Source organism: Macrosteles quadrilineatus, unplaced genomic scaffold, assembly GCF_028750875.1.
Source record: "Macrosteles quadrilineatus isolate MER2022 unplaced genomic scaffold, UCM_ALF_1.0 Scaffold_1__1_contigs__length_201487025, whole genome shotgun sequence".
Classification (NCBI taxonomy): domain Eukaryota; kingdom Metazoa; phylum Arthropoda; class Insecta; order Hemiptera; family Cicadellidae; genus Macrosteles; species Macrosteles quadrilineatus.
This window is the reverse complement of record NW_026542594.1, coordinates 87,855,995-87,870,076: the sequence shown is the minus strand read 5'-3', so window position 1 is coordinate 87,870,076 and position 14,082 is coordinate 87,855,995. Positions and strand designations below refer to the sequence as shown.

The following is a 14,082-nucleotide window of genomic DNA, read 5'->3' as shown; positions in this document are numbered from 1 at the left end:
AGGGGTCTACTGTATAAGACAAGCACAAAAAATTAATTTAAAATATAAAAAAAATACATTGGCTTTATGGGTTGGGTTGCCATGTTGGTTACAAAATAACAACAAAATATAAACTGAAAACCAAAACAAAATCTAATGGACATGTTTACACATTTAAGATTACTAAATTTGCTTTGTTATAAAATGTTGTTTCTAAACAACACCATAAAAATCTATGTCATTCGGTAAAATCTTGTAATTGCCTAAGTTAGTAAGCCTAAAGTAGTTTTCTACATTTGCGTTTTACATGAAAATACCTTATCTTTAAAAGAATTTGTTTTTTTGTCCAGCAAATCGACCCCTAAATATTTATTTTTATAGCCATACAGGGTATCAATAAAAGGCTTTTTCCTTAGATGTACCTTTGGCTGGTTTGGATGATATGCCGTGAAAGCCCTTCGCCCTGTAGGCATTTAAAATTTCAGATTTGGGCTGAATTCTGGTGTCAATCATCTGAACTTTTTCAAGTTAACATTTTGTTTACATACCCATACCAAAAATGGGGTTATCTTACAGCTTGTTATGTTTTAGTGAATTCAAGTTAAATATTTTACCCAACCTGCCATGCCAAACTTCCCTATCCCAAGCGTGATGTAAACAACTTCTTTACTTCACTCGGTGAAGTAATGAAACCCATTCAAATATCATTGAGTGCTCAACTTAATCAAATATACCTCTATGGAGCCAACGACGTTCAACGCTAGAAATCAGCTGTGCGCTTGAATATTATTGTTATGCTTTAAAGTATTTTCCCAAACTAGCTTTTGTTTGTAAAAGAACGTTACTGTTAGAAGATGAGTAAAATGAAAAATATTGTACGTAACCCCCTGTATATTGTCGGGTCAGGTAAAATCTTGTACATTACACGTTACGCAAGACAATCACTTCGGTGAATTATGCAACTCGCTTTTGCTTGTTGCACAACATTCACCTGCATGATGTAAAAACGCTCTTACTACACTTGTAACATAAATAGCTACTAATGTTGTTTGTATAACATGTAAATAAGAAAATGACTTACTTTAGATTTTGTGTTTTCATAGTATACTAGTTCTACCTCAAGTTTTTAGGTCCAAGGGCAACTGCATATTGCCAATAAAAGAAAGTGCTTCATTGTTGTGTGGACAAAAAAGGACATCCACATGGAAGCGAGTGGCATGACAAGTTTTGGAAAGAAAAAATGGAAAATGCATTGTGTTTCTTCTACAAAACTGCGTTACTTGTAGAAAAACACTTTTTGTTCTAAAATGTTGTTCTAACACAGTTGAACTTGTTGATTCTAGATCCTGCTGAGTATGCCTTACGAGAACCGACCATTTCTCTTGCGGAATTCAATGGCGAAACATTAAGAGGCGGTCGGATAGAGCCCCGTATCCCATATTTTGCAGGCGTCACGAGCAACAACACAGTCCTCCCAAAACAGACTTTTGTAATAGTACCACCCCTGGCCACCAGTTTCGTGGCTGTCGCATAACGGGATCTGAGATTGTTGACAACCCTGTGTTACCTAGAAACTTGAAAGCATCAACTCGACTACCCTCAGCCAGTGTCCTAGCCCTTGTCTATTGTCCCACCGCATGTTTCACTAGTTTCACTTTCACTGGTTTGCTACCTTCGCTCACCCACCCTTTGCGTCTCAGCAGGTCTCAGTTCGTCACCGCACAATATGCTAATTTTCCACACAAAAAATGTTTTGGAGATACAAATAGCACTTTCAGTAAGACATTTTGATTTATACAATTAATTTTGATATAAAAATCCATGATAATGTATTCAATTATAAATAATATACTAGTGCTACTGGGCTCAATAATGTAACTCCTTGGCCTATCCCATACATTTTAGCGAATTTCCCTATAATGAGGTAGCTATTACCGTAAGTGGCATGGTAAGACCTACGCCGGGGACCGATTTAATTTTTCATTTTGATGTCCCCAGAGGCCAAAAACACAATTCGTTCAAATTTTTATATGTGTGTCCGTGAACACGATAACTTGGGTAATTTTTGTCCGATTTTGGTGAAATTTGGTTTGAAGGTGTAAGGCGGGAGGCGGGATAAAGTTGAATGAGTTCGCGAACCAGCATGATCGGACCATGGAGACGGGGTTTTATGGGGTAAAAATTTGTTTTTCTAATCTTTGACCCTCTAAACACAAAATTTCCCAATTTCTCTCCAGGCCTTTTTAAAGAGCTTAAAAAACAAATAATTCAGTATATCAAAGGGTTTTTGTACAATTATTGGTTACGGAGAAAATTCACAGTTTAGTAGACCGTAAAAAATAAAAAGGTATATGTACACAAACTACAAACATTAAATCACGTAAAAATAAATGTTAAACGTTAAAAAAATATATAATACATTAAAATAGCATAAATAAAACCTTTAAAGTATATGCTCAAACCTATATAAAAAAAACTACAAATATTGTCCCTAATTAAACTACAATAAAATACCTATGAAAAATACTGAACATGTTTACAAAAGACTGAATATACGAATGCTTCGCAATATAATGTCACCCGATCGTCTTAGTCCATATGTTATATCTATTGATAGAAGGAATTTCTTTTAGATCTATGAGGCATATTGAAATTTACCTTCCACAATGGTTTAAAATAGTTAAAATACTACATCAACCTCACTACTGCACACTTTATTCAGGTTGAAATTTTCATTTACAAAGGTGCTCTTGTCTTTTCTACGAAACACTGAAAATTAAGGACATTAATGCGTTATCAACAGACTTACTCACAAAAATACAGAATTGAATTAGGGGATTTGCTATGCTACGCGTTAACCAAAGCAAATTACAAACAAAATTATTATTTAAAAGTTGTGATAGTGTCATCAAATTTTATGATAATCGTATTTAGGCCTAATCCTAATCAAACCGTAAAATTGGTGTAAATCCGTTGGCAAATATATAAATAAGTAAATAAATACACAGTCCACAAATCATTGATACGTTAACAGCGTAAAGCTTTAAAAATTCATTATGGTTTGCCCAAAAAATCTTTCACTTGATGTGGTATCTTGGTATCAGTATCGAAGTAAAATTAAAATTCATGATGTAGCCCCTGAACTGTTCAATTATACTAATATGAGGTACGCACATTTACGTCAACAGTTCAATTGTAGTAAGTAGAACTCACAACATGTTTCGCCTATTCAAACCTATTGAAACAGTATCGAAGTTATTAATCTCCCTTGGTTTTGGATTTTTTTGGAAAATCCAAGTTATTTCCCATTAATAGCATTATTTGTAAGCAGCTTTTAATGTTAACATATTAATGACAGTTTGAAGAAAAACCCTTTATCCAAACGAAGGGTTGTTATTTTAAAGATTGTAATCTCTGAACCATAATAGGTATATCTAGCAAAACAAGTAAGTTCAACCTCTGTAACGATCACAGCGAAATCAGAAAGATCTTCCAAGATCGTAGCAACATCCACGATCACCCACTGCAGTTGTGATTTTTTACTTTGCATTTTAACACAACTGTCCTTGAAGCGCAATGAGTGGAAACTTGTTTTATGTTTTTGGTGGAGATGATTAAAACATGTAAGTTTCCCAGCACTGAGCACTATACAACACTGATTCACGGTCTTTTCCCCGGATATCACAACTCAAGAACAATCGTTGCACTTGCGATTAATCAAACCGGCTAAGTAAGGCACAACGTTTTTAATCCCACTTGGTTTCGATGTGCTTGCTTACAAAACTTGATCGGAAATGGTTGCGGTATTTGTAAACAGTATTTAATGTAAACATATCATATGTTACAGCTAGAAGTGAGAACTAATCCAAATAGCTGATCGTTATTTCATAAAACTTAATAGTAAACATTGGAAGAAAATTTGACAAAAATCTAACAAAATTGGGTTTTTGATGGTTCGTTATTTTGTTTTCAAAGAAGCGGGGCCATGTTTTTATAGCCAAAGAAACTCACTAATCCAGTAAATACAGAAAAATGATTTGAACCTTGATCGGTATTCTAGTTTTCTAGGAGTAGGCCGCGTAAAATGACATTTTGGCGTCACTGACAGAATGAAAGAATGGACGGACAGACAGAAATTGAGATAAGACTCGTTTCGGCTTTCTTAGGCTATGAAACATAATATAAACAGAAACTGCATGATTCTAAGCAATGTAGGCCTACAGACAAAACTGTATTTTATTTATATAGATAGATGGAACAATTTAAATAAAAAAAATAAAAACGGTAGGTCCTATGTGTCGTATTTTTACGTTTCAAAGCCAAAGTTGCAATCTGGCTCTGGCTGTTTTTTCTAGATTTTGCCTTATCCTGTGCCTCTAATATATAAATAGGATTAAGGATGGGCACTTGGGGTTTTATTTTAGCTCGAATATTATAGACCTAAAAAGGGACATCGCAATTCCAAGATAATCCATGAGTCAGAAGACGGCTTGGCTACGACGCAGTGCTGGTCCGGAGGGTGGATTTGGTTCCTGGAAGACCGTAATCGTATATACCACGTATGTCAGAAAATGCTTTTGTTCCACTGGACCTTATTTTCTTACTGGCAAATACTTTGTATCAAATCGTGTATTGCAGCAGCTATCTTTATACAGCTAAGTCCGTAATTAATGTACTAAGTATGACCAAAAGAGACGTTTATTCTAACGGAACTTGTTTTATATTGATGAATAGTTTGTATGAAACCGGGTGTTGTAGAACTACTTTTAACTCTGATGACAGTAATATTTTAATACATACGGTAAATACACAGTCCGAAAATATTAGATTTAGGGATGGTCAAGTCTCGAAATTTCGGGAAATTTTCGGGAAATTTTAAATCTCGTTACACGAGACGAGATTTCTTTTTGGCCAAGATTTTTATCGAGACGAGAATAAAAAAAAAAAAAAAAAAATTAAAAACGCCTGCAGAAAGTCAGTGCAATACCCGCAATACAGGAGCGTGTTGTAGTTGCGTTTCCTTTGCGAAGGCGTTCTTATTTAATTAATTCTTTAATTATTTTAATAATATTACTTTAATAACATTTGAGAAGTTTTGTTAAGTGTAAGCAGTGTGAGGAATGTTTTATTACTGTACTATAAAAAGTCAAAACAAGTAACTATTTTATAAAAATTAATATTGCTTTTATTTTATGATTTATTTTATTTTAGGATAAGTTGAACTCTATCCTAACTGATATCACTATGTTTTCTAATCGTAGGCATTTTTAATAAGTTAGGCATGATTAATAAAAAAATGTTATGCTGATGTTTTTTAATAAAAGATTGTAAATATTCTTGCCTATTATCATTATTTTTGTATTTAAACAGTCATCTAACAATGTTACAAAATCAGGTAAACATTTTGAACGTGCATTTCCCGTTGTGTATGAGAAGGGAAATCCCATCTCGATCTCGTCTCGAAATTTTATGAGAAATAAAAAATCTCGTCTCGTCTCGTCTCGAACTAAAAATCCAATCTCGTCCATCCCTAATTAGATTCTTAGATTCCTGTGAATTAAATATCATCATTTCCTTGGCATTATAATACATCAGGGATGTAACGACATAACGTTATTTATTTATTTAAACAGATCTGTGGCCAGTTTAAATGAATTGTATTTGGCGCGGTTTGAAAACGTGCTCTGCAGTCCACAATCGACTGTGCTGCCATCGGCCGGGACATCGTCGAACTAGTACTCAGTCGGCAAGCAAGGCTTTTTTGCAAAGCTTTTACAAAAAAATACAAAACTTAATGTTAACCATCGAAAAATAAATATCTGTCACACTCAATACACTAATGAATATACGCTCTTCAATATGGCGTTTGAACCAGAATTGTTTATAGTGCCAGTCGTTTTATATTTTAGCAGAAAGTATTGCAATTCCTTATGGGAAATGTAAGAAATGATTTATTTTATATCCGGCTTATAATTAAACATTATGATTTTTATATTACACAGTCTTAATCCTGCATACATTTACAATGTTTTGAGTGTGGGAAATAATTTTTGGAACACGGATAGACCAGAAAACAAGGAATTATTATATGCGCTCCATGTTAAAGTGACGGCCAGTGTCGGCAGCCGAGAATCTCTGTCCGACCGCCTCTTAATAATGGCCAAATAGTATTTAAGATAAAAATGTGTACCGTATATTCTTGAAAACAGGTTTATTGTATAATATTATTATGTATTAAACAGTCCATTTTATTACTGTTGCATGCAATGAATGGTATTTTGCACTATTCATTTTTTAATTTATTTGTTGTTTTCATGTATTACAACATAAGTTTTATTTTAAACAACTAACTAACTATTTAATAATTTAACGTTATAGGGTAATATTATTCATACCTGGAGTGTTATTTGATCGAGTTATTATCTGAAAACGGCAGAATTCTTAAAAAATTTCATTAACAAAATGACTACCTGCGATAAAAAAAATATTACAGCAAAGAAATTCTTTAAAAACTTTTTTGTAAATACATAAAAAAAAAATTATTACACTAGCGTGACATGCTTTATTCATATAATTTACAAAGTAACTTACAAAACAAAATTGGACAATAATTACAGAAATTATTCGTAGTACAAATTTGCCGCAGAGGTGCTGCTATCTATCAGGCCAGAAACACAACTTTTTCAGGGATGTTAAGCCTTAAAAGGCAGTAGCCTTCTTGTTTCCTGCTTTTATTTGAGCCAAGCTTCAATTAGGCCTACTACTGCAGAGAGGTCTTGTGTCACTATAGCTACAGCCTCTGTGATCACCAAGTCTTTACCTTGAGTTTAACATTAAAAGCAACTTACTGGGTGCGGTGACACAAGAAGTGGTACCAGTGCCAAACAATGGGGTGAGGTATGTTTACTTTGTAAAAAGAGGTCAGTAGTAATATTAATTTAAACTAAAATATGTTCTACAAAGAATTTTGCAAATTATTTTCTTTACACCAGTATGCTCATATAAATGGTCCAAATCATCATATTCTCTTCGATTAAATTATTAAATTGAATGATGGGCCAGTTTATAGATGAATAGCACTAGTTTTTTTTTTTTTTTATTCAAACAAAACGGTAAGCACAGTTAATGTCTTTTGCCAATGCAGTCAATATATGGCCAATACTGAGATCACTTAACTGGGTTAACATGATTAACTAAACTTCTAGAACAAGTTTTGTTGAAGGAAAGGCTCTAGGCCAGGATTTTAAATTGTAGAAAAAGGAGGATAGCAGCTAGCTTACCTTGAAAGTGTGAGTAGGCCATATAACAAGTAGAAAAAGAATGTGTGCACAGTGTTTTTTTACTTCTTCTATGGCCTACCCACAATTTCAAAGTAAGCTAGCTGCTATCCTCCTTTTTCTACAATTTAAACTTGTAGAATAAGTCAGAGTTTATTTGCTGATATGAACACTATTTTATTTCACATTTGCTTATTTTGGTAATCACACACTTTAAATTAATGCTTGTGATATTTGTCAAACAAATATTTTAATACGGAGTAGGCCTAACAAGGTCAAAATAGAGTTTCTAATTTTCAAAGGTAGACAGACAGGTAATATTTAAAAGACAAAGTACAATTTAAAAATGTTTATTGACAAAACTGTTCTGTAACATGAGGTCAAAAACTTCAAGATATAACAGGTATAGTTTTCATGTCAGTTCTAATGTACGGTACTGAGATATGTGCCTGAGACAAAAACATGTACTGTACATAGAATGTTCCAAAATGTTTTATTCGCATAAAAACCAAGGCCTGGACACAAATTCAATTTATTTATTGAAACGTACCCCTAAAAAATCTTATAATTTATGTTAATTGATATTTACTGTTTTTGAACCAAAAATAACGATCTGAAATGCAACAGTAATTAATCACATGAAGAGCTCCGGATCCGCCTCAACAGCTCAGATCACAAGCTCACGTTCTGTTCTACTGCTGACTGTTCCATGTCTCAACAACATAAAAAAAGTTAATTCATGTCAAGTGTCTGTTCCCTAAAACACCAAACAAAGTTATATACAAAGAAAATATGATGGTCTAATCTGATTGAAATTTGATTATTGGTTATTTGTATGCCTACAAACCATCAGACAGTTACTCCTCAAATCAATGCAGGGCCATACCGTGGTCAGAACAACAAAACGGGTTAGATAATGGAGTTTAACACAAGTAATAAGGGAGCTAAATATATGGGTCAGAATATATACCCCGCCGCAGCAAACCTGCAGACTAAGCGAATTTCAATTTGTCTGATTACATTTTAACTAAAATATTTCCATAAATAAGACGTATTTATTCCCAATTTCAATAACATTACATGTAACGAGTGGTTAGGTTTGGTCCTACGGGGAAGGTAAAAACTAAAAAGTGTTTTTCGACGAAAGGTTAATAGCATAGGATGAAATAAATAAATTTGCCACATTTGATCAACCAAAATAAATCCATAAACAAGTAAACTACAATAGTTTTCATTTACTCCATAAGAATAACATGGGAATTTAAAATTTACACTTTTTTTAATTTTCTCTGTAATCGTGAGGCATACTTCAGCGCTTCAACTAAATTATTTATTTTTTTAAGCTTTACTAAATGGTTTAGAAAGAAATTTCAAAATGTTATGTTTATGGTCAAAAATGAAAAAAACCCATTTCTATCCCATAAAACCCCCCATAATTCCCCGTTCCTATGGTCCGATCATGCTGGTACGCGAACTTGTTAGAATAAATGTAGGTTTACATGTAAATACCCCTGCCGCAGCAAACCTGCAGACTAAGCGAATTTCCATTTGCCTGATTGGTCTTACACTAAAATGTCTCCTTAAAAATATCACATTAATTCCCTATTTAAATAACATTAGTTTAACGAGTACTTAGGTTTGCTGCAACAGGTAAAAAGGTGTTTTTTTTTTTGTAAAATGTTAATAGTTTAAAAATAGTAAGAAATAAATGCATTTTCCAAATTTGATCAAAATATGTTCATAAACAAGCAAACTACAACAGTTTACTTCTCCATAAGAATAACATTGGAATTTTAAATTTACAATTTTTTTGAATTTTCTCCGTAACCTTTAGGCACATAATAACACTTCAATATACTAATTTTTTTTAAGTTCTACAAAATGGTTTGGAAATAAATTTTATGTTTTTTTGGTCAAAAATGGGATAAACCAATTTTTCCCCCATAAACCCCCGTCCCCATAGTCCGATCATGCTGGTTCACGAACGCGTTCAAATAAATGTAGGTTCACAGGTTTTTACCAAATTTCATTCAAATTGGACGATTTTTTCTTAAGTCATTGTGCTAACGTAGGCTACACATATATAAATATAATATACATCGTACTAATATTATAAATGTGAAAGCTTGTGTGTTTGTTTGAAGTTCAATCACGCATTTAATTTAACTGATGGACGGATTGGGCTGAAATTCGGCATGATGATAGCTCACATTCCCGATTAACATATAGTAGAGATGTGCGAGCACAGGTTTTTCAGGTCGAGTCGAGTTCGAGTCGAGTAATTGGCAAAAGATTCGAGTCTCGAGTTCGAGTCGAGTTTAAACCCAAAAGATCGAAGAATGTGTAAGTTTAAGTAACTCCTTAGGCCTAGAGCATGTAACTGTTAAAACAACCTTGTTACAAGCTGAAATATGATTATAAATAAATAAATTATTAATATTTGTGCAGTAACATATCAATATAATGCATAGAAAATAATTTTAAAACAACAACAATAGAGCTCATAAATGAACTTCTACTTCTGTAAAAAAAGGTAAGTGAGCATACATTTTTTTATCCAAAAATAAAATACAATAATCCCTATTGATAAGTAATATTGCATAATACTTGGCTAAAATTACTTAATACTTGCATCTATTAGTTATTAAGGTTGCAATTACAATAGCCTAATAAGTTCAATAAAGAGATTTATTCTAAAACTTGAAATGTTATTTCCTACCTTTTCACCTTTAGTTTTGTAAGTTTATTACCATTATTCTTTTAGTTGGTGTGGTTTTTGTAACAGTAGGCCTACAAAATTTCCAATGGTTTGACAGTGGGTAAAGTAAAAATAAATTTTGAAATAAAGAAAATTAAATTTTTTAATCTTGTATGTTAATTGTAAACAAACATTCTGTCAAAATACTCAAAATATGTTAAAAATGAAGTACAAATAGGCCTACAAGTAGTCTACCTTACTGATAAACAAAACAATTGTAGATTGAAAATTGTACTGAATAATGTAATAGGCTCATACAATAGTAGTTATAGAAATCAAATGAAACCTAGACTTAGGCCTAACTCACTATAATCAATTGTATTCCATGCACATTAACCACATTAATGCAAGTTGTCATGAAGGAAAACAAACTATGTAATCTAGAAGGCCAAGTGCTAGCACTTAATTATTTTGAGATATTTGTAAGCTTTTTTTAGGAGTGCTACTATTGTCCTCATGAATGATTTCATACTTATTTATGAGTTATCTAATGTTTTACAAGTTTACAGAATAATTATTTTCAACCACGGTAGCATCAATTTATAATTATCAACTTCTGTTAAGAAGGCCAATGACCCAAAACATCATGATTGTGCAATGTTGTATTTTGACATAAAAATGTAAATCATGGTATTAACTCTAATTTGAATATTTCTCCTGGTCCCTTGCAGATTGTATTTTCAATGCTAAATAATTAATTGTGGTCAATTCAAATTATATTTTTGATGATTCAAATCTCCTATACAAAAAGACAAAAGTCAAACCAGACAAGGAAAAAACCTGCTATTGTAATCCCCCTGCCCCTACCCAGCCATTTCGGAAGTGGTGAAAGTCTAGTCTGGTCTAAATATAGCTCCAAGGTCTTACCCTCCCCTTCCCCCCAACCCCCTACACCATTCACTGTTGCCGACTTGCCGGCTGCCGGGCTGCCGGCTCAGTTCGAGGTCATTGCACAACCCCTCCCTCCTTCTATTGTTTTGCCTTTTGTAGTGTTTCTATTCTTTTTAAAACTTAACTGACTTTTTTAAACATAGATTTATTGCTTGTAACAGTTCAGTAGTGGAATTTTCTATTGTGAAACAGTACTTTAAAACAAAATCACTACCGATCATGTCATTCAGTGTCAAGTCCAGATTATGCCATTGCCAGTCAGTCCGGCGACTGCTTTGAGTTGACCTATTCTGTTGTGACAGCTATAAAAATAGGTTAGGACAACTACCTCTTGCTTATTTCTACACTGTAGAAATATTTGTATTACTGTAGAATCTATAGTAATACAAATTATAAAGCATTTTATGTAAACACAACTTACATTTTAACAAATATTGATTTTTTACAATTTTAAACCAAACTCTACTCGAATCTGCCGAGTTCAAAGATAAGCTCGAGTTTCAAGGCCGTACTCGACTCGAACTCGTAATCTCGAGTACTCGCACATCTCTAACATATAGGCATATTCCTATCTCAAAAATCCTTTGGGCTCCGCCCCAGTGGCTCTGTGGTTCCCCATGTTAACCTTATGAGTAGCAGAAACACAACAGGTGAGATGTAATCGGATATTCGGAGAAGACAGTTGCCTCGAGATTGAGGTCAAAATGTATTTACCAGAGCCAAGGACTGTGAAATGTATGCTATGCAAAATCTACAACCAATTAATTAGGACAATGGAAATAAATAATCATTCCGATTGCAAACGGTTGAAAATGAAATATAAAATAAATACTTACTAGAGGTGGAATTTCTTGAGGAGACATCTTGTTAAAATAACTACACAATTTGTTTACTACTTGTAGATGTTCTTCCTCACTGAGCTCCACATCTCTGAAATAAGATTAGTATGATAAAACCGAGAATTGGGTTAGAACGTGCAAAAATAAAGTTGATGAACTATAAAGTCCATTAAGCTTATGATCAGTTCTAACCAGTGTTGGGGAAGCTACTTTTAAAATGTAGCTAGGCCTAGCTACAACTACTGCTACATTTCCAAAAAAGTAGCTTAGCTACAGCTACAGCTACAGTTCCGAAAAAGTAGCTAGCTACAACTACAGCTACAATGAAATGTAGCTACAGCTACAATTGTAGCTACTTTACAGCTACAGTTCCAAAAAGTAGCTAGCTACAACTACAGCTACAATGAAATGTAGCTACAGCTACAATTTTAGCTACTTTTCCAAAGACGTTACTTTTATTCCACGCACATTAGGTAAATGTAAAATTAATTGCAACTATATAAACCTAACATTACAACAAATAAACCAAAATAAGTTGCATTTCGTTATTTTTAATGTTAAAAACGACATTGATATAACTTTTAACCATGGTAATATGTTACTTGTTCTATGAATAACACTTTTCAATGTCAAGAAATCGTCGTTTGTCATTATGCATAGGTCAAATTGTGCTTAACAAACGTTGGTGCAGAAAAAAATATTCAGCAACTTATCCTGAAATCGGCTTTTAATTTAAACATGTTGAAAATTGTTAAGTAAAACAAACATTTAGGCGTACTTGGCTTTGTAACAAGTTGGCTATAGTAGGCTTGTTCTTACAAGGACTAAACAGATATATTCCTATTAATTGAACTTGGTATTCGTATTAATCCAATAGCATAGCCTAGGAATAGTCCTTGACAAGAGCTGTTAGCAGGAGCAAACTACTGTTTGCTACTTTTTCAATGCAAGTTTCATGTTATATGGAGATTTTTTTGTTACAATTATTATGTATTCTAGGCATATCTTAAATCTCATCAGGAAATTTCCTCTTCGTTCATTTAGTAAACCTTTGAAAAATCTTTGTAATCTAATCAAGGAGGGCTTGTGATGATGAACCACAATTAACAGCTGAAGCAAAGGTTGATAGACCAGCTTTCTCATTATTTTAAGGTTTAGTGTTGGTTTCCATTAAATCCCAAGTTTAAAATAAAATTGCAGGCCCCCAAGTGGTTTTTGGCCTCAAAAAAGTAGGAAAAGTAGGACTTTTTCAGCAAAAAGTAGGACTTTTTACTGAAAAGTAGGACTTAATTTTACATACAAATCAAACTTTTTTGCTGATACAATATATATTAAAAACCAAATAATACTAGCATACACAATAGTTTATCAAATATAATAGTGTATATAAATATACAGGGTGTTTCCAAATTGTCTGGACATATTTTGTGGACTTGTTTCTGGGGCTAAGACAAACATAAAATTCCATATAAGTATGCATGGGTCTAAAATGCCTAAATTTTTGTTGGTCGGTCTGTTTGTGACATTTAAAAATTATTTTATATCTTGGGTATTTTTCAAGATAGAACTTTTAAAAGGTTATAAATGTGTATTTTAGAAGGTGAAAAGAGCTTGCAAAGTTTCGATCCAATATCTCAAGCCGTTTCAATATGGCAGTCATTTAAAATCGTTAATGCCAAATTTCATGAAAACCGTAAATATTTAGAAAATGATTTCCAGGATCAAAAAGATAGAGAATTCAAATCCAAATCAAATGAGACCGTGTTTGTGAAATCGGATGACAAACAACCATAAATAAGTTTTTTTTTCAACATTTGGTTACGCAATTTAATAGCACTACCATACTGTATTCTTATTTGTTATTTTTCAGAGCAGTATGGGTAGTCCTATTAAGTTGCGTAAACAAATTTAGAAAAAAACTGATTTGGTTGTTTGTCATCAGATTTTAAAAAAACAAGGTCTCATTTGATTTGTATTTGAATTCTCTATCTTTTTGATCCAGGAAACTATATTCTAAATATTTACGGTTTCAAATTAAATTTGGCATTAAATATTTTAAATGGCTGCCATATTGAAACGGCTTGAGATATTGGATCAAAATTTTGCAAGCTCTTATCATCTTCTAAAATACACATTTATATCCATTTTAAAAGTTCTATCTTGAAAAATGCCCAAGATATAAAATAATTCTTAAAAATCACAAACAGACCGACAAATTAAAATCTAGGCATTTTAGACCCATACTTATATGGAATTTTATGTTTGTCTTAAGCTGGGTCCTAGGCGCGGAAGCGGAGAGCGGAGAGAGGAACGCGGAGAGCGGAAAAAAAATTAACAT

At 32.9% G+C, this 14,082-nt stretch overlaps 1 protein-coding gene across 1 annotated transcript in view; it reads right to left on the bottom strand.

The window, feature by feature from the left end:
- The window catches only part of LOC128998689 (Fanconi anemia group I protein), a 41,618-nt gene that overhangs the window by 4,275 nt on the left and 23,261 nt on the right, over positions 1-14,082 (bottom strand). The window contains exon 5 of the mRNA XM_054424931.1: positions 11,742-11,835. Within this exon, the coding sequence (XP_054280906.1) occupies positions 11,742-11,835 (94 nt within the window). The remainder of the gene's footprint in view (positions 1-11,741; positions 11,836-14,082) is intronic.